This window comes from Toxotes jaculatrix, chromosome 2 (genome assembly GCF_017976425.1).
Source record: "Toxotes jaculatrix isolate fToxJac2 chromosome 2, fToxJac2.pri, whole genome shotgun sequence".
Lineage (NCBI taxonomy): Eukaryota > Metazoa > Chordata > Actinopteri > Toxotidae > Toxotes > Toxotes jaculatrix.
Window position 1 is genome coordinate 13,427,304 of NC_054395.1, and position 25,174 is coordinate 13,452,477.

At 38.1% G+C, this 25,174-nt stretch overlaps 3 protein-coding genes across 3 annotated transcripts; all 3 read right to left on the reverse strand.

Annotated features, from left to right (window-relative positions):
• Positions 1–3,322: 3,322 nt before the first annotated feature.
• Positions 3,323–8,776, reverse strand: LOC121195132 (taste receptor type 1 member 1-like). The gene is made up of 6 exons (XM_041058395.1): positions 8,595–8,776; positions 6,952–7,261; positions 6,048–6,773; positions 5,338–5,544; positions 4,979–5,099; positions 3,323–4,251 (listed from the first exon to the last, which is right to left on the reverse strand). The coding sequence occupies exons 1-6, from the start codon at positions 8,774–8,776 to the stop codon at positions 3,323–3,325; spliced, it is 2,475 nt and encodes an 824-aa protein (XP_040914329.1).
• A 2,700-nt stretch (positions 8,777–11,476) lies between these two features.
• LOC121194955 (taste receptor type 1 member 1-like) lies at positions 11,477–15,929 on the reverse strand. The gene is made up of 6 exons (XM_041058124.1): positions 15,748–15,929; positions 15,226–15,532; positions 14,331–15,056; positions 13,884–14,090; positions 13,439–13,559; positions 11,477–13,039 (listed from the first exon to the last, which is right to left on the reverse strand). Exons 1-6 carry the CDS (start codon positions 15,927–15,929, stop codon positions 12,111–12,113), a joined length of 2,472 nt encoding a protein of 823 aa, XP_040914058.1. The 3' UTR covers positions 11,477–12,110.
• A 4,624-nt stretch (positions 15,930–20,553) lies between these two features.
• Positions 20,554–24,913, reverse strand: LOC121195396 (taste receptor type 1 member 1-like). Its single transcript, XM_041058829.1, has 6 exons — positions 24,732–24,913; positions 24,178–24,493; positions 23,340–24,065; positions 22,552–22,758; positions 22,196–22,316; positions 20,554–21,925 (listed from the first exon to the last, which is right to left on the reverse strand). The coding sequence occupies exons 1-6, from the start codon at positions 24,911–24,913 to the stop codon at positions 20,997–20,999; spliced, it is 2,481 nt and encodes an 826-aa protein (XP_040914763.1). The 3' UTR covers positions 20,554–20,996.
• Positions 24,914–25,174: the final 261 nt, after the last annotated feature.

Genomic DNA, 25,174 nt, shown 5'->3' on the forward strand with positions numbered 1-25,174 from the left:
AAATTCATATCTATAAATGGTTGGAGTAGAATTCACAAATCAGTATGCAAAAGCATCTAAACTGCTGTGGAACAGACTCCTTTTGATGTATACACGCAGGGTGTAACAAACATGAGGAACGAGCAAGTTTAATGCCTCTATCCTGAATAAATATAGTAATCCACTGAAACAATGTAAAACTTCCTTCCTTTAGTCATGACAAATTCACTGCAGTTTTAAATTTAGTATGTGTACATTACTCGTACAGTAGTATTAGGAAAAAGAAAACCAGAAACTGTCTTTAGCTAACTCACCAAGGAGTAAATGTATAAGCATTTATTTAGTTGGGCATTTTAATGATTTAAATGAAATCGATAAAATATTAGGTATACAAACCATATCACATGGTGTTATGCTGTCCAATCAGTAGGTGCAGTAAACTCCAAAATATTTATGAAAAAGAATCTAAAACCTATTTTTGAAGTTAGACCAGGACGTACCTGTTCAACACAGTCTTCTTTTCAACCTCAAAAGACAGCAAATTTGTTTTTTTATTGATATTTAATTTTATAATGATGGATATACCTTAAGACTGTTAACCAATAACTCTTGCTGTTGCAGTGAATGTTTCAATTTATACCATAAGAATGACCTCACCAAGTATAGATGAGTCTTTATAAGATCAAACAGGACAGAGTCACAAGCATATAAACTAAAAAAAAAAAATAGTTCAACCTAGTATCTTTGATTTACACTAAAAAAATCACCTCCTCTTACAAAGGTCAATGGCATTATTTAACACTGGACTTCACGTCATTTGAAAGAGGAAAATTTGCAATCAGTCACCAGATGAATGTGATAAATGGCCAGGACTCTAACCAGAATTTGAATTCAGGCAACCTCCTGGTGGAAGGGCGGAACTCCTCGTTCTGCTTGGTGGGAAGGGATAGGCCCTCATCAAGTGAGACAGATTGCACTGTGAAGTTAATAAAAGAAAAGGTGAATCAGCTATGAACTGTAACCAAACTGTAACATAACTCAGCATTAAGACCAAATATCCTAATTAAAACATCACATTAAAACACTGTCTCAAAGCAAATATTTAAATTTAAGGTTTATTTTCTATTAGATTACTACAACTGCTGTAAAATTGACATTAGTGCATAAAGGTTTTACAATCTACACAAATAAAATTATTAAGAAAGATTAATGGATAAGGTAAAGCACTTTACATTAGCATTTAGTGCTTATCAGCCATTATTATGATTTTCTTGGATATTGTGATTTTTACCTTCCTTGTCCATTTGCATCCAGCCATCCATTTTGTGCCTCTTATTCAGAGCTAGGTGCTAGGTCGCAGTGGCAGCAAGCTAAGTAAGGGAGTTCAGATGTCTCTGTTCATAGCAACATCTTCCAGGTCCTCCTGGGAAATCTTGTTGTGTTCCCAAGCCAGATAAAATATATAATCTCTCCAGCTTGTTCTAGGTTTCTAGGTTGAGACTCCAAGAGGGCTGGATACTCCAAACTGTTGTGTTTGTGCATAGGCGCAAACTGCAGTCAGCACCTTTATCTAAGTCACTCGTAGTAGTGACTCATGGAGGCAGCCCTCTCCTTACCTGTGGAGAATTCCAACATTAAGGCACTGAGCCAAGGGTTCATGAGTATCCCCACACCTGCCTGGCACCTCTCACCTTTGGCAGCTCTAGAAGAGAGAGTCCAGTTCCTGTCCAGGAGTTGGTTCCAGATCTAGTGCCGTGAGTAGAGGTGATATCTAGCTGGTACCAATTGCTCTGGTTCTTTTCCCACTAGAGAGGTGATGTTCCACCACCCTTCTCAGTCTTAGGTTACACACTTCTGGCACATTTTCCTTTATTGGTTTCATGTGGAAACAATAAACTCACAGAAGATTACAGTTATAGATTAGGAAAATGTATCATCACGTTATGCTTTGACAGTGGAAACTTAATGGAGATCTAATGCGTCCATAAGGGCCAACACACACACACACACACACACACACACACACACACACACACACTGGCATGAGGTATGTGTTTATTATGAATTAAATGTTGAATTTATTTTTGAACTAAATTGTCTACACAAAACCCATTCAATTTTAAACTTTACAATATTTGCACAAAAGCCTTAATGGCCTGCATCATTATAATGAGCTCAATACAGAAATAGCCATCATAGAGAATATGGCCTATTACTGTTACAGCAGTGGCTTGGTTTGAGTATAGTTTTAGAGATAGCTAACCCACATAATACAAAAGCATTAACATTTGAGGAAACTTAAGTCCACACAAGTATATGTTACAAGTGCCTGTCCTTTGGTTTTCCAGTCTGTATACAGCATCACAGTGAAAGGGTGCCATCTTGGGTGAAATCAGTGTTACAGCAAGAGAAAAACACACATCCCATTTCATATCTTTATTCAATCATTGTTACCATGATATGTTATTTAACTGCATACTATCTGGATTTGTACAGGGGCCTCAAAGAATTAACTTCAACATTTAATGTAGTGAGGTTGTTCAGAACACATCGCCTAAAAACAAATAAGATTTCAACATATTTAATTAAAGTATAGTTTTTATTAAAACTTTGAGTTGTAAACATGTTAATTCATGTACCATCAATATTGCAAGCACATATCCTCTTGGATTTAGTTATTCAAGTGCATAGATCAAACTTATCACAACAGGTCTATCTCATGTGTAAGTGCATTTCTGACCTGGTATTATTCATGAAATGAATATTATTTCAGTATAGTAGTTTCAGTTTTCATATGTACAGCGATTAAATAGTCTAGCAAGGGCAGAAAGCATTAGCATGAAGCGACATACAGTGGCAACTTTGTGAATCTATATATTTTTTGGTTATAATTGGATAAGCTATCTGAAATGAAACTGTTGCACTTAGTATCCACACTGTTTTTAGACCTGCACAACTGAGTAATATCATTAAAACTGACTTTGCTGACCCAAGGCTACGAAGGCTGCTATTTAGATTTTTTTTAAGGAAAAAAGATTCTATTTTAGGAAATGTCACCTCCTATTTGTGAAATTTTGGAATGTGTGCCCTTTATCGGAATGTTTGTTATTGTATCTTAACTCATTATTTTTGTTTATACCTCTTAAACATGAACAAACAAAATCACATACACATTCTGTACATTCTTAAATTTAGGTTTAAAACTTTAGACTCAATTTTTTTTTGGCTACATACACTTCAAGTCTAAATTAGATAATTAGAAATTTGAATTACAGTGAACATTTTCAGAAGGCCTGAAGCTCATCAGTTCCTCTTTCTGTAGATGAATATTTACTGGAGGCAGCTATTGGCTAATTGTTTTAGTATAATTCTGAATGAGACCTTGGAAGTACTGCTGTGTGTTTTTGTGAGGTTGAAGAATGATGATGTAACATTTTGGGAGGAAATACCACAACAGGAAAGAGTAGAGACTAGAGAGAACTGCCAGAGAGTTAAGAGTTTGGATGTACTTTCCACGGTAAAGCATATATATAGTGGCAAAGATGATCCAGGTGAGAATCAGCAGGAGCAGGCAGAACGTTATTGCTTTGGCCTCATTGTAATTTTTTGGGAGGTCTTTTCCCATGTAGGAGAAAATAAAGCAAAGAAAGCACAAAAATACAAGTAAAACCACAGAAGCAGTGTTTGCTTTCAGACTGATGTCACAGCTAAGTATGATTTTGTCTGGGTACCACAGTGTTTCATTGTAAGGTTTGGGGGGTCCATAAGAATAGTTAATAAGAAGTAAGAGTGCCTGAGTAACAAAAGCCCCAGTGATGACCAGCCATTGTCCGTGATATTTCATCCACCAACTGTGGAGCTTGGGGAACTTGGCAGCTATTTTGAAAATGCAAACAATTTGAAAAGAGCGCACAGCAAAACATGCCAGACAAACAGTGTAGAACAGAATGAATGGTAAGAACCTTAAGATACAGAAAGAAACTGAAGACTTATCAAAGTAAAAAAACACACTTAGACTACACAGACTGAGGCAGCCTAAAATTAAGAAGCACACTGGTCCCCCAGCAGATCTGACAACAGGAGTGTTGTAGTTGAACGTAAAGAGAACAGACACAGCTAGTGTGAGTCCCACCATGACCCAGGCCCCGACCATGATCAGTATAGCCCCGGTGTCTGTGAATGGGATGTACTCCACCACCCGCAGATTGCATGATGTGCTTCCTTCTGCAGACCATTCTGTCTCCTTACAGTTGATGCATTTGTAGGGATCCTCTGTTTTACATGAGAGAGAGACAATTTGTCAATAAGGTTTTGACAAGTTATCAGTCAGCAGTTGAAGCAGTGTTATACTTTCAGTCTTTTACATTGTATGTTCTGCTGAGTTTTTGTTCAATTTAAACTTTAAGTTTTAACAGTATAAACTACCTTAGAGGTCTTAGTTTTTAAGAAGATAGCTTTGTTGATAAAAGGAAACTGGTTCAAAGTGCAGTTAAAGGCAACAGTATATTCATACTGTTTCCACAAAAGATTTGTTTCACAGGCATTGCTTACTCAATAAGCTCTGCATTCATTCGCATGTTCAGTGGTCAGAGCAGAAAAGGAAGCCTATAGGTGTGTTTGTTTGATTAATTCCTCTTGGCCATGGATAAAACCTAGCATGTATCAGGAGTCAGGAGTCATCATAGACTGTACAACCAGCTGTGCTGAGCAAACCACATGCACAAAACCACTTGCACACATACTCTGTTCTGGACTTAATAACTGGTGCTTTATGTGCAGCCTTCTTCTTCTTCTTTTTTCATACTGTTTACTGTTTATAGTATTTATTATTATTGTGTATTATTGTGTAAATCCTGAGTGTTTTTTCTGCTGCTGTAACAGTGCAATTTCCCCATTGTGGGACTATTAAAGGTTTTATCTATCTATCTATCTATCTCTCAAGGCAACAATGGCAGCAGTGCTTTTTCTCTTTTTCTTCCTCTCATACATAATAAATTACCTGTGTTGTTGACATAAGTTCCATTTGGACAGATTTCACAAGTGAAGCAGCATTTGTGGATACCATCTTGCTTTTTTGCATGTCCTACAGGACATTCTGGGGAACACAGTGCTGCAGGCACCTGTACAACACAGATGTTGTATAGCAACACATAAAATGTAAGTGGCAAACAAAAGGGCAAAGTGGCATTTTCAATATATGAACAGGTTTTATAAACAAATATAACCATGTACACATGTACAACCAATCAAAACCAATCAAAACCAAACCAAAGCAAACCAAACCAAACCAAACCAAAACTGCCGCTGAAAAATTATATGATACTGCACATATTATGATGAAGGAAAAAAACTGCTTACTTCTCCGTTTGTGTACCACTGAATTTTGGTGTTGTTGATGAAGAAATTGGCTGATGGGCGAAAATGATTAAAGCCAATTTCCTGTGCATCGCCATTGTGGGTCCAGAAAACTATGGAATAGGATCCAAACTTTGGGTCACCATTCTCATCAAACTGAATACTTTGATTTAAAAGTGTAAAGTTTGACTTCCTCAGCTCTGCTAGGACCTGATGTGGGTACAAAAAATTCAGATGACCATTATTTGCATGTGTTCACAATGGACCTTGAAGGTCTTGATGAAACAGGTTTTTAAAACCTGTTTAGTCCTGTGGAGGGAGCGGCTGCAGTGTAATGCCAATCTATAGCGGTTATAGGAAGTGTCTTAGACCGTAAACTATCAGAATGTTTTTGTCTTAGATTTTGATGCCAAGGCAATATTTTAAAGGTTAGAAAAGTAGGAAGTGCAAATATTAAATTTTTTTATAGCTTTATAGGTACTATCAAAAACTAGACCGAGGGTGGAAATCATGCAAAACATTTGGACACTGTACTGATAGCTCTCAATGGATTAAACCAAATATTGAATAAGCCTGACAAACAATTCTGTGTGCAGATGAATCATATGTTACCTTCAAAAAGCTTATTTTTAAGGCTTATTTTTAAGTTGAAGCAATCAGACACATAAATGAGCAAAAATGAAATACTTTAAAAAATACATTTATGTACTTACCATGTGTGGGTACACTGTAATACTGTTGTTACATGTGCCAGCTCCACATTGCAAGACGCCATGTAAGGCATGAGCAATGGCATACACAGCAGAATAAACAGGAAAAGAGAAAGATGGGTCTGCAGAAAAGATATCTTCTGGACTCAGGTGGCTGCAGTTGCAATCCTGATTACAAAATCTCTGCTGTCCTTCATTTTCACATTGAGTCTGACATTTAGTAGAATAGATAAAATCGCTGAAACCAGGTATTGTCACTACTGACTGAGACACCCCAAGTACAGTTCCAATATTTTTGATTCCCTTTTTCTTGGGGAGCTTCTTGTTCAAGGACCATCCATCATCTGCTATCCACACCTTGTTTGTGATATTCAGTTGTATTGCTGACTCAATGAGAGCTTCAGCAATTGTTTTTGCAGCAAGAACAACAATAATGGGTACTTTCAGTGTGTCTATCTGTTTGAATATTTGGGAGTAATTGGTATTGCCATTGAGACCTTTGGTGTATGCCAGGCAGATCTCAGTATTCTTAATCTTCTTTATGAACAAATCCAGTCCATCAATCCCATAATCATTGTCAATGTAAAGGAAAGCAACCCAGCGCCAGCTGAAGTGTTGCACAATGTTAACAATAACTTCTATGACGTCTGCATTGGGATGCACAGTTCGTAGGAAAGAAGGGAATTTTATTTTTTCTGACAGGATAGAACTAGTAGATCCATAACTGACCTGTCAAAAGAGTAAGGATGAAATTATTTTCAGTGGCAATATATTCTCACATGTAATGTTTAAAACAATTTTTGATAAAACATTTGAAATGATAAGATGTGGATATGGGTTTGTTTTTTTATAGCTTGAAACTTTTATAACTTGGAAAACATTAAAACACAATAATTAGCAAACTTACCATAGGAATGAGGTCCACCATGAATAGTGGGGCTACTGTCAGGGTGTCAGTGCTTTCAAAAGGACCAACCACTGCTATCAATTTGGACACATTATGTCTTTGCTGCTTGTGTGGTTCTTCCCAAGGTTGGATCACACCATTGACTGAGATGAGGTTGAAAATACCTGGAAAATTCTCTGTATCTGAGCAGTGGTCAAATATCTCATAGCCAAGAGATACATTTGGTAGTAGGCTGGTAGAGTTATTGATTTCCTCTACAGAGAATCTCATCAACTGAAACCTTCGAAAACTTGGGAGAAGGAAGAGTTGACTGCGGACAGAGAAAAACGGCAGGAGAGTGTTTTGTACCCAGTGGTGTAGCACTAAATTCTGGGTTCCATACATAAGCAGTGTCTGTGGGCCCTCTTCCTCTCCTGATCCATGTCTCTCACACATCTTTCAATTTTTTTTTTCTACAAAAAATTTAACACAACTGTACACATGAACCTGTAGTTGTTGATGTGGTAGTCATTAATGAACAGTTCATACCACATTTAAACAAGTAATAATAATCTGTGATATGTGTTAAAGTCATAGTTTTATGTGCAAAAACAAAAATAATCAGTTTTCCAAGAGGAGCTAGCCTATACATTTCAGTCTGTACAATTTAAGTGCTGCTAAGCAGGAAAGGGGCTAAATAGTGCTCCAAAGTTGAACTGTCTTTACTGCAATGTCCGTAGCATCTCACCGTAAAATGATGGCTTGTTATAACTATTACCTCATACTCTCACCTTGTCTCACATCCTCTGCAGCAAATGAGGGACCTGCTTCTGCTCCACTCTCAGTGGCTGTTTCTGAAACTGATCGCTATGTGTTTTATGATATTAAAAGTTGCTAGGTTAGTGTTAATAAATATGTCATATGACATTTGTAGCTATGATGCTGATTACTGATATGATAATTATTATATGATTTATGATATTGGTTAATTTCTGTTATTCATTGAAAAGATGCTCCAAGCTGGATTTCTGGCTGATTGCCTTCAGTTGAAACAACTGCTGGTATTATCTTAAACCATTCTTAAACTGTATTAGTTGTGTTCTCCTGTCTTTTGAAAGACGGTCATCGAAAGCTGTTTTCCCTCAGTTTGATTTCTTTCCCTTTCCTTTTTCTTTTTTGGTACCCTGACTTTGCTTTCTTGGGGGAAGACATGACTCATATCAAGTGCTCAACCTCCATCTGCAGAACTGTCCTGGATTTGCTGCATTTAGAATAGTGCAGGGCTAGTCCAGTGGACTGAACCATTTTGCCTCTCTTGTAAGGGGTGAGAGTGGCCACAGAGAGCCTCCACTATTTTTCTTTGATACAAAGTTCAGTCTCTCGTCCAATTCATAACTAATGTTATTAATCAATTTTAATGTACTTGTGACGGCAGTTACTTAGAAATGAAAAATTGCACACAAAAACAAAATTTTCATTCCAGGGTTTTTGGGGCCCTGGGTAGTCAGTCCCACTTTTCCCCCACTGTGAAGCCCTTGAATGTATCTACTGTGTATCTATGTATCTATCTTTTTTTTTTTGCAAAGCTCTTGAACATAAAAAACAAATCCATCACAGTGGGTGCGCTTCATTAGTTTCAACTTCTGATTTATTGTAAGACTCACCTGGAACAATCAGTGGCTTCTGGTCTGTCATGATGAACAGAGGCATTGAGCTGATGAATATCAAAAAGTCCACCTATCAAATAATCTCCTTCCAGCTGAAACTCCGGGGATGGGGCAGTGCATTGAGCAGAGGTGTGTAGAAGAGATCCCAGCAGACACAGAGAAGCAAGAAAATGTTTCATTGTTGTAATTACCATCTACCAATCTGAACTGTATCAAGATTTGCCTCTGCCTTTACTAGCATGTGAGACACTGGTTATGGTTAAACCTCAGTCATCATTTCCATGCATGTGGGAATGAAATTCATATCTATAAATGGTTGGAGTAGAATTAACAAATCAGTATGCAAAAGCATCTAAATTTCTAATGAACAGACTCCCTGTGATTGTACACACACAGAGTTTAACAGTCACCAAGAATGAGCTTAATGCGTCTATCATGAATAAAAACAATGACAATCATAGAAATTATTTCTATGTTTTAAAAAAATCTTGGAGACAGCCTCTCTTTCCTACAAAACCTGGCATCACTGGCTTGTCTATACCATCCCTAAACCTAGCACATTTATTTTTCAGCATTATGTCCTCCCACATTTATGCACATAGTTCATCGGTTGTGGAGCATATAGATTCCTTCCTAGAAGTCAGCATCTTTGACCTCCAGAAAGTGGCCTACAACAGTGATGACGTCATCTTTGTCAAAATGGCGACCACTTAGTTCCTTCTTCATCTTAGGGAAGGGGTAGTAGTCTGAGGGTACAAAATTAGGTGAATAGGGCAGGTGTTAGACGAGTTCAGATCCAAATTCCTGGACGGCAGCCATCACCACTGTGGATTTGTGGGCTGGAGCGCTGTCCTATTAGAAGAGCACTCCTCATGTCAGCTTCTCACACCGAATCTTCTTGATTTGCTCCTGTAGCCATCTCAAGAGAGCAGCATAGTAGGCCCTAGTAATACTGTGACTCTGTGTACCAGAAAATGGAGGCATGGACAGGGACCTTACCAGTCTGGCTTTCTTGGGAGCTTGTCTGTGGTTAGAAGTGGTGGATCCAAGTCTCATCCATAGTTATGAATAGCTTGAGAAATATCCTGGGATCAGCCGCAAAAATGGCACGATTGACCCTTGACAACTTCTCATCAGACCCAAGGAGTTTAGGGGCCCAGCGAGCTGACATCTTGGTCATCTGGAGTTTGATGTGGATAACTGTATGGACACGTTCCTGTAGCAATGTACCATTGTGTTACTTGTCAATCTGCGAAGATCATGTCATGGATTTTGTCAGTTGTGTCTTGTGTGGTGATGGTGACTAGCCTTCCAGGGTGGTCCAGAGTCTCTCTGCTGTGTTTGAATTAAGCAGTCTACTTCTTCACCATGCTGCAAGAAGGGGCACCCTTCCCTAGTGTTGTCACCATGAATGAGTTTTGAGTTGATACTGAAATTGATTTAATTAAAAAAATATGCATAACAAACTTAATGTAACATTAATATCCTGTTCAGCATCTCATCAATATCAGGGCTTGCAGTAGCTTGTACGTTGCATTAGTTCGACTGCCTTCTCACTGAATGTACATCAGCTTGTTGGATCACACAGGATATAGTCACACGCAAATTAATTCAACCGTGTATCTTTGGTTTATGCTAAAAGGCCACGTCCTCTTACAAATTGTCCCTGCACCATTTAGCATTGCACCACACAAGTCATTTGAAAATTTGACACAAGTCATTTGAAAAATTTGAAATCACACATCAGATGAAATTGATAAATGGCCAGGATTCCCACCAGAATTTGAATTCCTCCTGGAAGAGGCACAGAACTTCTCATTCTGCTTAGTAGAAAGGGCTGTTCCCTCGCCATTGTTGAAGTGAATCAGCTTAAGTGATTAAAAACATAAAAGGCAGACAAAAAAATGAGTCAGCTATGAGATTGAACCATTATTTAGCGTTAAAACTAAATATAAAATCAGATCACTCAGTTTCAGTTTCAGACATACATCATTATACAAATACAGTGTGTAGTAACATGCTACCTTTCAATGGTCCGAGATATTATTTACAAAATGAATAGATGAACTAAAACCACATTAAGACCTACATTGACTAATAAGAATTATACAAATTTATGGTGTGTTTTCCAGAAAATGAGCCAATTTCAGTGTAACTGACATTAGTCTGAAAAGTTCACAATCTATACTAATAGCTTATGTGAAAATATTAATGGATAATAAGGTGGGTAAAATAGTTCACAACAGTGTTTTGTGTTAAACAGTCATTGTGGTAAAATGTTTGAACTTTAATTACAAGAGGTTTATTACTTAGTGTGGCTGGTACGGTGACATTTTGTTTCTTCAGATGTGATGATTAAGTTTCTTTGTCTCTGTTTGTTCATCTCAATCTTACATTACACACTTCTGACATTTTTCTAAAATTAATTTCAACTTGTGGGAACAGAGGCAACAAACTCACAGTTACCTGCAGTAAGGCATCAGAGTTAGCCGTCACCTCATACTCCACCAATGCACCATAATTTTACCTCTTATTCTAAAATTAAAACTATAACATCAGAAGTAAAAAGTAAATCTGTACAGTTCTTATCAGACTTCAGTTGAGCACTATGTAGACTTAACAAAGTGTAAGCTAAATGTTGATATTTGAGGAAAACATAAACCATACAAGTATATTTAAGGTCTGGTAATAGTCCAGCATGTAGACTGAATCACAGCAAAATATTGCCATCGTGTGGTGAGATCAGTGTTACAGCAAAAAACACATTCCATTTTAAGACTTTATTTAATCAGCTTTGTGAATTAACTTCATTTGATTTACCAGTTAATGCCATGAGGCTGTAAACAACATAAAACCTAACTGGATTTTAAAGTGTACATTTAAAGTATATTGTACATTGAATCTTACAGTTGGATATGTTTTAATTAATATGCTAACAACATTACAAGACATATCCTCTTGGATTTAGTAAATCAAGTACAAAAATGCAAGTATAATAATTGTTTCTCACATGTAGGTACATTTCTGAGTGTAGGTTTTGATACAACTGAGTGCTCAGATTTATTTTCCAAACGAGAGTGTTTTTACTGTATACAGTCAGGAGGATTTAATACTTTACAACACCAGAAAGTTTTCACATGAAAGGTTATACAATTCTAACTTTACCTATTTGCTAAATTATTGGCCTTAATTATTTGAAAGGAAACAATCACAACTGTGCACTTATATGCCTTATTGCTGTGTTAGGTGAGATGATTAATGCTGCTCTCATATTTGTCAAATATGAGCCTACAGTAGTGACATACCATAATTTGTATTACAATCAATACAATAGTGTCTTATTTCAGCCCATTACAAGATTTTTTTTTTTTTTTTTTTTTTTTAGTATAATTCCTTCCAACTCCTGGAAAAAAATCACAAAGATTTAAGTTACAAGTTAAGTAGAATCATTAGTAGTAGGACTGAAGCATCCCAGATTTTCTGTCTAAAGAGACGCTTATTTACTGGGAGCAGCTACTGGCTAATTGTTCTGGTATAATTCTGAATGAGACCTTGGAAGTACTGCTGTGTGTTTTTGTAGGGTTGAAAAATGATGATGTAGCATTTTGGGAGGAAATACCACAACAGGAAGGAGTAGAGACTGGAGAGAACTGCCAGAGAGTTAAGAGTTTGGATGTACTTTCCACGGTAAAGCATATATATAGTGGCAAAGATGATCCAGGTGAGGATCAGCAGGAGCAGGCAGAACGTTATTGCTTTGGCCTCATTGTAATTTTTTGGGAGGTCTTTTCCCATGTAGGAGAAAATAAAGCAAAGAAAGCACAAAAATACAAGTAAAAGTACAGAAGCAGTGTTTGCTTTCAGACTGATGTCACAGCTAAGTATGATTTTGTCTGGGTACCACAATATTTCATTGTAAGGCTTTGGGGGAGCATAAAAACAGCCAATAAGAAGTAAGAGTGCCTGAGAAACAAAAGCCCCAGTGATGACCAGCCATTGTCCGTGATATTTCATCCACCAACTGTGGAGCTTGGGGAACTTGGCAGCTATTTTGAAAATGCAAACAATTTGAAAAGAGCGCACAGCAAAACATGCCAGACAAACAGTGTAGAACAGAATGAATGGTAAGAACCTTAAGATACAAAGAGAAACTGATGGCTTATCAAAGTAAAAGAACACACTTGGAGTACACAGACTGAGGCAGCCTAAAATTAAGAAGCACATTGGTCCCCCAGCAGATCTGACAACAGGAGTGTGGTAGTTGAAGGTAAAGAGAACAGACACAGCTAGTGTGAGTCCCACCATGACCCAGGCCCCGACCATGATCAGTATAGCCCCGGTGTCTGTGAATGGGATGTACTCCACCACCCGCAGATTGCATGATGTGCTTCCTTCTGCAGACCATTCTGTCTCCTTACAGTTGATGCATTTGTAGGGATCCTCTGTTTTACATGAGAGAGAGAGACAATTTGTCAGTAAATTAAAGGTTAACTTTTGGAATATCCTCTCTGGATACAGACAGGTCAAACAGCTGAGGTGTTAGGTGTTTAATCCGTGACACTGTATGCTCTCCTGAGATGAACTTTTACTGCTTATCAAACCTGCTTTACAGTTTACAGTGATATACCTGAGAACTAACTGTGTCAAATAATTATCACAAATAACTTATTGCTCTAATTTAATTGGTATGTGCAGTGATCAGAGTGAACATTAAAGTCTATGTATACATCTGTCTGATCAACTTTAGTCCTGAAAGCAACTGTCTGAAATTAGCTCCCATCACGGCATGAATTACAGCCCAGCTTTTACTAATTTTCTTGTTTTCATGTGTAATAATTTACCTGTGCTGTTGATGTAAGTTCCATTTGGACAGATTTCACAAGTGAAGCAGCATTTGTGGATACCATCTTGCTTTTTTGCATGTCCTACAGGACATTCTGGGGAACACAGTGAAGTAGGCACCTGTACAACACAATGGTGCAGCAGCACAAGGGAGGAGCAAATTGAGAGGGACCTTTTAAAAATCTTGATAGGTTTTGTGAAATGTCAACATCCTATTAGACACTGGCCATTAGACCACTATACCATGATAAACCACCTTCTGTTTATTTTTTTGATAGCACGTTTTCCCTTTTCCCTGCAAGTAATACACCACTGTGTTTTTGTACACACATGCTTACATCCATGTGGAAGGGGCAAGAAACACAAAATGTATCTTTAAACAACATACAGTACACTGTATAAATATATTGCATTTTACTACATAATTAGCAAAAAACAACTTACTTCTCCGTTGGTGTACCACTGAATTTTTGTGTTGTTGATGAAAAAATGGGCTGATGGGTAAAATTTATAAAAGCCGACCTCCTCTATATCTCCATTGTGGTTCCAGAAAACTACAGAATAGGAGCCGAACTTAGGGTCACCATTCTCATCAAACTGAATACTTTGATTTAAAAGCATAAAGTTTGACTTCTTCAGCTCTGCTAGGACCTGATATGGGTGTACAAAGTTAAGATTTAGTTTAGTTTTGGTAAATTGTAGGCATTTCTTTTGACTTTCGTCTCTTTTGTTTTGGTTTTGTTTTGTTTTATTTTCTATACAGTATATGAGATAACAAAACACAACTGAGAAGTATTTTGAATAATGATACACTTATCTACAAGCTTTCATTATCAAAAAAAGGAAAGATTCAGGTGGTTAAATAAATCATCTAGTAATTTGCATACTTACCATGTGTGGGTACACGGTGGTATTGCCATTACATTTACCAGCTCCACATTGCAAGACTTTGTGTAAGGCATTAGCGACAGCATATACGGCAGAATAAACAGGAAAAGAGAAAGATGGGTCTGTAGAAATGACATCTTCTGGACTCGTGCTACTGCAGTTGCAATCCTGATTACAAAACATATTTTGTTCTGTATTTCCACAATGACTTTGGCTTTTAGTAGAATGGATAAAATCACTGAAACCAGGTATTTTCACTACTGGCTGAGACACCCCAAGTACAGTTCCAATATTTTGGATTCCTTTCTCCTTGGGGAGCTTCTCATTTAAGGACCAGGTATCTCCTGCTATCCACACCTTGTTTGTGATATTCAGTTGTATTGCTGACTCAATGAGAGCTTCAGCAGTCAATTCAGGAGCAAAAACAATAATGGTATGTATCTTCTGTGCCTCTAGCTGTTTGAACACTTGGGAGTAGTTTGTATTGTCGTTGAGACCTTTGGTGTATGCCAGGCAGATCTCAGTATCCTTAATCCTCTCCGTGAACAATTCCAGGCCATCAGAGCCAAAATCATTATTGCTATTAAGAAAAGCAACCCAGCGCCAGTTGAAGTGCAGTATGATGTTAACAATCACTTCTATGACGTCCTTATTAGGATGCACTGTTCGTAGGAAAGAGGGAAAATTCTGTTTTCTTGATAAGACAGAGCTAGCAGCTCCATAACTGACCTGTAAAAAGAGTCATAGACAAGTTATTTTCAGTGAGAGTAAACTGTCAAATACCAAGTAAAAAGCTGTTTCATAAAATAAAAAAAAACAACTTTTGATAGCAAATTCACTGACTGTTTTTATCACTTATTCTGGAAAAATAGTATACAATTGTAGTTGACAAACTTACAAGAGGAAAAAGATTTGTCATGAATAGTGGAGCAACAGTCAGGGTGTCAGTGCTTGAGAAAGGACCAACCACTGCTATCATTTTGGATACATTGGACAGATTCTTGCCTGGTTCCCGCCAAGGTTGGATCAAGCCATTGATCGAGATGAGGTTGAAAATTCCTGGGAAATTTTCTGTTTCTGAGCAGTGGTCAAATATCTCATAGCCAAGAGATACATTTGGCAGTAGGCTGGTAGAGTTATTGATTTCCTCTACAGAGAATCTCATCATCTGAAACCGCCGATAACTTGACAGAATAAAGGGTTTACTGGGGACAGAGAGAAGACAGCAGGAGAAAAGGATTGACTTTAACACTATCAGTCTTCAGACCTCTACATTGACATGGATGTTACATGAGGAGTAAGGGGGGATTTCATGGTAGTCACTGGCCTGTGATTTGAGGTAAAACTCTTCTGTGTTACACTAAGAGTTGGTCATTAGTTTCAACTTGAGAAGATAGCCACTCAAATTTATAAGACTCACCCTGAGCAGGCGATGGCTTCTGGTCTGTCGTGATAAACAGGAGCAGCGGCATGATGAATATCAAAAAGTCCACCTATCAAATAATTTCCCTCCAGTTTAAACTCTGAGGCTTGGACAGTGCATTGAATCAAGGCACGTAATAGAGGTCCCAGTAGACACAGAGAAGCAAGAAGATGTTTCATAGTTGTAGACTTCAGCCTGATGTGAACTCTAAAGGAGTTAGCCTCTGCCTTTAATAAGCAATGTGAGGCTTGTAACGGCAAACCCGCACTCTTCATTTCCATGCACTTGGGAATGCATGACTTGCGATGTCATGAACACATTCCTGTAAATGGTTGGAAGACGATTCACAAATTAGTATGCAAAAAGCATCTACGTTACGCTAACACCTGTGATGCCTACACACAGAGCTGAATAATTATTATGAGTAAGTTTAGTGCCTCTATCATGAGTATGATAAATGGAATATATATGTACAAGCTATTTCTTCATTGCACCCCCAGATTTCAACATAAAATGGTAGAAATTCTTCATAATGGTAGCACGATAGCAAAGCTTACACTGTATTTTGATGGTGTATGTCAGTTGGGTAGGCGCTGCAGGAAATGTGGGCAGTACTACACTCCAACAAGTCCTCCAACCTACATGACCATATACTGTAGGTCGTATGTCCCTATCGTCAGATATGACCCATAGGAGAGTGTCAGTGGCAGATATCCTGGACCTTCATTGTCACACATGGTAACAGTAATAAGTAATTAAGGTTATGGAATGGTTACAGTGTGGTTAGGTTTAGGCACAAAAACTACTTGGGTAGGTTTAGCAAAAGATTGTGGTTTTGGATTAAATAAGTACTTCCTTATCACTAGAGGACATTTGTTGTCACAGTTACAGTTAATAAGCATTCAGTCTCCTATGCGAAAGTCTTGTGTTTTTTCAAGCCATCTATCCAATCCAGCCCTAACGTCCTATTTTGCTCATGTCATTATTATCACAGCTACTAGAGGTTACCAGCATAATAGAGCTAACATGGCAGGAGATTAAGGTCATTGATTAAGGTCACTTGGGCTCAAGGTACAAGAAAGCAACAGGTAAAGTGTAGAGGGGGGGTAAGACATACAACAAGGGTCCTCCAGCCAAACTTCGTAGTTATGTGCTATGCAACTTAACCAGTCAGCCATAGTATGCCTCAGTCCTGTATTATTTATGTCCATGTTTGTTTTCTATCAGTCTTTTACTTTTTTTGACGGCACCTTGTTATGCTTCTCATCTCCTACTTGTGCTAGTGCATTTGTGTCTTCTTGAGCATGCACATCATAAACAATATAGGGACCCACTCATGGAAACATTGCCCCATCGTGCTACAAGTGGCAAAAATCTTTGCAGGATACTTTTAACTGTAATGTTTGTGTTACATTGTGATTCGAGTACATCAGTCAAAGTATATTTCTTACCTTGATTAACGTCACAGTTCGAAACTACAAAGAGCAACCAAATATCATCTTTTCATACACCAGGGGCATGCCAGCTGCATGTTAGCCTGGTTCAGTACACAAGAGGACAGAGAATTGTGCATAAAGGTGTAAAAGTCAGGCAAAGTTTAACACAAACTGTCAATAGTTAACACCAAGACGTGACTTTGATGCTGATTGTACAAATGGTTACTAACATTTTTCCTTGATATGTAATTTTTATAATGGCTAAAACTGCTTAAAACTGTTCTAACAGTTATTACAACTCATGCTCATCAAAGTGAAAGTTTCAAAAGTCTAATGAAACACTGTGATATTGAATGAAAGCTTGGCTATAGGGATGATCTACTGATGACAGGGATGAAGTATTTATGAAGTAAAGATGAGGCTGTGAGATCACATGAGGTCACAAGCAAATACATACAAATTAGTTAATTCAACCAGGTATCTTTGGTTTATGCTAAAATGCTACATCCACTTACAAATGAGCTCTGCATGACTTAACCTTGGACCACACAGGTCCTTTGAATGGAGATAATTTGCAATCACTCTGTGGATAACCATGATAGATGACCAGACCAAAGTTTTAGTCCAGGTAACCTCCTGATGAAATGGCCGAACTCATTCTGCTTGGTAGAAAAAGATTGGGCTTTATCTGCAGGAGAGATTAATGGGTGATGTCATGGTTAATGAAAAATATAAATAGAACATTTTGTGGGAGCCATGTGAGGTGGGTGAACTACTGTACAATAAATTGTGCTGCTAAGCAATCATTGCTGTCAGATGTTTGCACTTCTCTTCCAAAAGATCACTGGCTAATCAGTAGTCTGACTGGTACTGTAACGTTTCCTTGTATGATGTTTGACTTTTTGGATGTAGTGCTATTTTCCTTTTCTTGTCTGCTGTTTTGGTCTGTTTCCATTCATCTCAAGCTTAAATAGCACACTACCAATGCAACCTTTTGTTAATTGAGTTTAAACTCCATGCTCAAACTGAATGGTAGAGGGCAAATAAATGTGGTGTTTTCTTAGCCTGCCCGACCATGTAGTTAGACAACATGGTGGAAACCTTTTCACTTGCCATCAGGATGCAGTGGTAACTGTGTTTCAGTGCTGATACAACTGCTGAATACAAAACGCAAGTGACTATTTCAAATAAAAGAATAGAATAATGTGTAATTGTTCACTCACATAAGTACCTTCGATCCCTCACTAGGGCATCTAGCTTGTCCATCTTAAGCCTGGTTTGGACTTCTTTGTAGGATTGATGCAGAGATGCACTTCACTTTCAAGCGAATTTGCCACCAGATCCCTGAATCCCGGTTGCTGGAGTCTTAGTGATGATTTAGTTTTTACTGTCTAAACAACCACTGTGACACACTAAAAAGGATGTTATTGTTCCTCTGTATTTAACTGTTCTTGAGACAACAGCAATCAGGGAGTACTGCAGCTAACACCTCCCTCCAGCCTTCAGTCCACATAATAACACATTACACAGCTCCACACTGTGGCATTTTCCTGCCGTTACAAGGATGAGTATATTCAAACAAAGGCTTGGCTTTAGGTTAATTAAGGGTGTATGTTGTCTAGTGTTTGGCTACTATACTCACTGTAAAGGGATACAATATCACTGTATATCATTCATTACAGGTCTGATAGGGTAGAGAAATAAATTTAAATATGTAAAGTAAGTGGTAAACACTAGGCGCTTTCTTGGAGATGACAGTGCAACAATAAATATAAATGCCACAAAATATGAATTTGAATCTGTACAACTTAAAAAAAAAAACCCCAACATCCTATCCAAATGTTAATCTACAAGTTTTTATTATATATACACAAGTATGTTCACAGTGTGCCTGTAGTCTAGTCTGTAGACAGTGTCATACTGAGGTGGTGCTTTCATGTGGTGACATTAGTTTAACAGCAACCACAAACAGTCGAACAGAGGGGGAAACAAAGGTATTCCATTTTATGTTTACTGTTATATTACTGCTATATGTGTATTTGTAAAGCTAACAGAATTAGCTTTGTGTGGATTATCACTGAATGTTCTGGAGTTGTTAAATAACACATAACTTGATGAGATTTTAAACTGTATATTTAAACTACAGCATACACTGAGTTTCAAGTTCAACTTTCAGTAGTACAGGTTCTAATCCACAGGTCACCAGCTCTGTTTGGTTTAGTTATTCAAGCGCAAAGAGACAGTTTATCACAACAGTTCTTTCTCACATGTACCAGTGATCCGGCAGTGATCTGGTGATTTCAGCATTTTAGAAGTTTAGGTTTTCAAATAACTGAGCAGCTAAATGATTGGCTTAATAATTTGGACGGAACCATTACAGTTAATATCCACCCCCTCTTTAAAGAGACGGGCACAACTGAGCAATGTCATCCAGCAAGACTAAGTCTACATGCTAGCGGCCCTGTGGATTTTGATGCCAAGCAAGGTATCATGTTTATCATGTTCACAGTCTAGATTGTGAACATGAGGCTGGTGGGAATCTCAGTAGTGTCATAAATCAAAGTATTGGACCAACTGAAATGTAGAACAGATGAGTGCAGACTCTAGCCTTGGTGGGACCTTTATTAAAACCCTGGCAGGGGCTTTTCTGTGTGGAGTTTGCATGTTCTCTGTGTGCTTGTGTTGGTTCCTTCTTGGTACTCCAGCTTCCTGCTTCCTGCAGTCCAAAGATTAGGTTAATTGGTGACTTTAATTTGTCCATAGGTGTGGATGTGAACATGTATGGTTGTTTGTCTCTATATGTCACTCCTGGCAGAATGGTGACCTGTTCAGTGTGTCTCTCGCCCAGAGTCAGCTGGAATTGGCTCCAGTCCCCCCACCCACCCCACCCTGTGACCCTTAGATAGTGGATGGATGAGTAATAACGATGTTAATATTGAGATTTGTGGTGATCTCCAGTATTGGCTAATAGGCAGTCACATCACATCAGCTCCTCTCATCCTCTTTAACCCTTCACAGTAAAAGCAGCAGGCAGTTTTTTTCAGCTGAGAGGAGAATCCAAGCTTTCCTTCTGGAGAAAACGGAAAAGGAAAACATCACAGCAGCCTATATTAACAGTATATTAATATTCATTATATACTAAACTTTACATATAAATATAATTCTTCCCAAATTTATTATGCAGTATCCAAGATATACCTTCAAGGACATTAAGGTTAAATTTACATTTCAAGATAGACAAAGTGTGTACATGATATGAACAAGGATATTTTAGAAAACAGTCAGGACTACATCTAAAAACATATTTCTATTATTACTGTCTGTTGACTATATGTTTTTTAATTGCTTTATTAAAAAGGTTGCATTAATCATACAAGGGTATATATGAGCACAACAATGTCACTACTGTACGATCACAATAGCTACCATGCAGCCACTTACATAAACTGACACGACAGAAGCATTGTTATTTTGAGCCTGTTAGCAGGCTGAGGTTGGCATGGCTGTAGACTGGTTTAATTTGGTTTAGTTTCTGAAGTCAGAGATTTCAGACAAGCACTATGAGATGCCGACCATCCCTGAAATAATAGTATGAGTGCGTCCCTTATTTATACACCCCATAGTAAAACAACCAAATTACCAAACAAAAACATTTGTCACACAAGTAGATAACAACAAAAGAAAAAGACAAAGATTACTATGTAACTTTTTGACAATCTACTCTAAAAAACAAAATTATTATTATTTTTTAAAAAGTATTCAGAAGGCCATCGGTTCCTCAGTCTACACTAACACAATTACATTAAGCTGCTACTGGCCAATTGCTTTGGTATAATTCTGAATGAGACCTTGGAAGTATTGCTGCGTGTTTTTGTAAGGTTGAAAAATGATGATGTAGCATTTTGGGAAGAAATACCACAACAGGAAGGAGTAGAGACTGGAGAGAACTGCCAGCGAGTTAAGAGTTTGGATGTACTTTCCATGGTAAAGCACATGCACAGTGGCAAAGATGATCCAGGTGAGGATCAGCAGGAGCAGGCAGAACGTTATTGCTTTGGCCTCATTGTAATTTTTTGGGAGGTCTTTTCCCATGTAGGAGAAAATAAAGCAAAGAAAGCACAAAAATATAAGTAAAGTCACAGAACTGGAGGATGCGTTCAGACGGATGTCACAACCAAGGATGATTTTGTCTGGGTACCACGATATTTCATTGTAAGGTTTGGGGGGTCCATAAGAATAGTTAATAAGAAGTAAGAGTGCCTGAGTAACAAAAGCCCCAGTGATGACCAGCCATTGTCCGTGATATTTCATCCACCAACTGTGGAGCTTGGGGAACTTGGCAGCTATTTTGAAAATATAAACAATTTGAAAAGAGCGCACAGCAAAACATGCCAGACAAACAGTGTAGAACAGAATGAATGGTAAGAACCTTAAGATACAGAGAGAAACTGATGGCTTATCAAAGTAAAAGAACACACTTGGAGTACACAGACTGAGGCAGCCTAAAATTAAGAAGCACATCGGTCCCCCAGCAGATTTGACAACAGGAGTGTGGTAGTTGAAGGCAAAGAGAACAGACACAGCTAGTGTGAGTCCCACCATGACCCAGGCCCCGACCATGATCAGTATAGCCCCGGTGTCTGTGAATGGGATGTACTCCACCACCCGCAGATTGCATTGTGTACTTCCGTCTGCAGACCATTCTGTCTCCTTACAGTTGATGCATTTGTAGGGATCCTCTGTTTTACATGAGAGAGAGAAAATTTGTTGAATAAAGTAAAGGTCAGCTTTAGAGAAAACAAACAGCTGAGGAAGCCGTGTTAGATGTTTAATCCATGACACTGTATGTTCTCTTGAGGTGAACTTTTACTCCATACCAAACTTGCTTTTAGAGTTTACAGTGAGATAACATGGAGGTAAACAGTAAACAGTCTGAAATTAGCCCCCATCATGGCATGAATTACAGCCCTGCTTTTACTCATTTTCTTTTTTCATGTGTAATAATTTACCTGTGCTGTTGATGTAAGTTCCATTTGGACAGATTTCACAAGTGAAGCAGCATTTGTGGATACCATCTGGCTTTTTTGCATGTCCTACAGGACATTCTGGGGAACACAGTGCAGTAGGCACCTGTACAACACAGTCGTTTAGTAGAAATGTAAGTGTAAGTAGCATTAACCAGGCCAATACAGCTTTTTAATTTCTAATCAGTTTTTTAAAATGTAACCATCAATGTAAATGACAGTGGAAAGTACACATTTAATTAATTTAAATTTAATGTAACCATACAATAAATGAATCTAAAGTATTTTAAAATCACCACATACCATTTAAACTCTCGACAGAAAAAAAAAATCCAACTTACTTTTCCGTTTGTGTACCACTGAATTTTGGTGCTGTTGATGAAGAAATCGAATGATGGGTGAAATTTGTAAATGCCGATTTCCTGTGCATCTCCACTGTGGTTCCAGAAAACTATAGAATAGGCTCCGAACCTGGGGTCACCATTCTCATCAAACTGAATACTTTGATTTAAAAGCGTAAAATCTGACTTCTTCAGCTCTGCTAGAACCTGATGTGGGTACACAAAGTTCAAGTTACTTGCATGTGTTCACAATGGACATTGGAAGAGTTGATCAAGTAGGTTTTTAGGTTTAATGCTCCTCTGGAGGGAAGAATTGCAGTGCGATGCCCTTCTTTAGAGGTTTTTAGGAAGTAGTTTATCAGACTCTACAGGCTTCTAGCTATGAAATGTGTTGTCTGAGATCTTGATAGCAAGGCAACATTTGCCAGGTAATAAACGAGATTGCACACATCCAGGTGCTGAATAAATATCTCAATACTGAAGGCGGAAATCAGACAAAACATTTGCACAATGTGGTGGTACCTCTCATTTAATTTAATTTAATTCAATACAACAATGTTTCAACCTCACAGAGATCTAATGACATTGAAACATTTCACAGGACCATGCTTTATTTAAAGTTTTGGAAGCACCGAAAGCCATCAATACAGTGTATAGATCTATTATCTGATTTCTAAAAGAATTTTACTTAAAAATCAATTTTGATTGAATTCTGAGGATTTAGAGGCTTTGTTTACATCTGTAATATGTGATAATTAAATGAATTCACAGATTAGTTGTGTACTTACCATGTGTGGGTACACTGTAATATTGCCATTACACTTGCCAGCTCCACATTGCAAAATACTGTGTAAAGCATGAGCAATGGCATATACAGCAGAATAAGCAGGAAAAGAGAAAGATGGGTCTGCAGCAAGGATGTCTTCTGGACTCGGGCTACTGCAGTTGCAAACCTGATTGCAAAACCTCTGCTGTCCTTCATTTTCACATTGAGCCTGGTTTTTGAAAGAATGGATAAAATCACTGAAACCAGGGATTGTCACGAAGGGCTCAGAGACCCCTAGAACAGTTCCAATATTTCTGATTCCTTTCTCCTTGGGGAGCTTCTTGTTCAAAGACCAGGCATCCCCTGCTATCCACACCTTGTTTGTGATATTCAGTTGTATTGCTGACTCAATGAGAGCTTCAGCAGTCCATTCAGGAGCAAAAACAATAATGATCCGTATCTTCTGTGCCTCTAGCTGTTTGAACACTTGGGAGTAACTTGTATTATAATTGAGACCTTTGGTGTATGCCAGGCAGATCTCAGTATCTTTAATCTTTCTTATGAACAATTCCAGGCCGTCATTGCCATAATCATTATCAATATTAAGAAAAGCAACCCAGCGCCAGTTGAAGTGCAGTATGATGTTAACAATCACTTCTATGACGTCCTTATTCGGATGCACTGTTCGTAGGAAAGAGGGAAAATTCTGTTTTCTTGAAAAGACAGAGCTAGCAGCTCCATAACTGACCTGTTAAATGAGCAATAGATAAGTTGACATTATTATCAGTGACAGTAAATTTTCAAAGTTAAACTGCTGTTAAAGCTGTGAAAATGGAACATACAGTAGTTGGCAAATTTACCATAGGAATGAGATTCATCATGAACACTGGGGCTGCACTCAGGGCCTGAGTGCTTGTAAAAGGACCAACCACTGCTATCACTTTGGACATGTTGGAGTTATGTCTTTGTTGCTTGTGTGGTTCCTCCCAAGGTTGGATCAAACCTTTGACTGAGATAAGGTTGAAAATTCCTGGGAAATTCTCTGTATCTGAGCAGTGGTCAAATATCTCATAGCCAAGAGATACATTTGGCAGTAGGTTGGTAGAGTTATTTATTTCCTCTACAGAGAATCTCATCAACTGAAACCGCCGATAATTTGACAGAATAAAGGGTTTACTGTGGTCAGAGAAAAGACAGCGAGAGCATGTATGAATTAGTTTCATGGTTCAAGTATTACTGTTTATGAAGGCTGTACAGACATGGATATTTAAGGCAGGGTTTTTATAGAACAGAGATTGAGGTTGGCAGACGTCATGTTGTTCAATCACATTGATAATTAACAATTAATTTCTCTGTTCTCCATTAATTTCAACTTCAGAAGATATCTACTTAGATTTATTATGAGAAGACTCACCTGGAGCAGTCGATGGCCTCTGGTCTGTCATTATAAAGCGGGGTACTGACATGATGAATGTCAAAAAGTCCACCTATCAAATAATCTCCTTCCAACTGAAACTCTGAGGATGGGACAGTGCATTGAGCAGAGGTGTGTAGAAGAGACCCCAGCAGACACAGAGAAGCAAGAAAATGTTTCATTGTTGTAGTTACCGTTTACCAATCTGATGTGAACTCTTATTTGCCTTTGCCTTTTGTAAGTTATGAGACTCTGGCAATATTCAAGCCTCAGCGATCATTTCCATGCATGAGGTGTGGTAAATACTTATCTATACATGGAGGAGGAGAATTCACAAATCAGTATGCAAAAAGCAGCTAAACTGTTGCAGCAGAGTCCTGTGATGTATACACTCCAAGTTTAACATACGTTTAATACCTCTATCATGAAGGAATCTGGTTCCT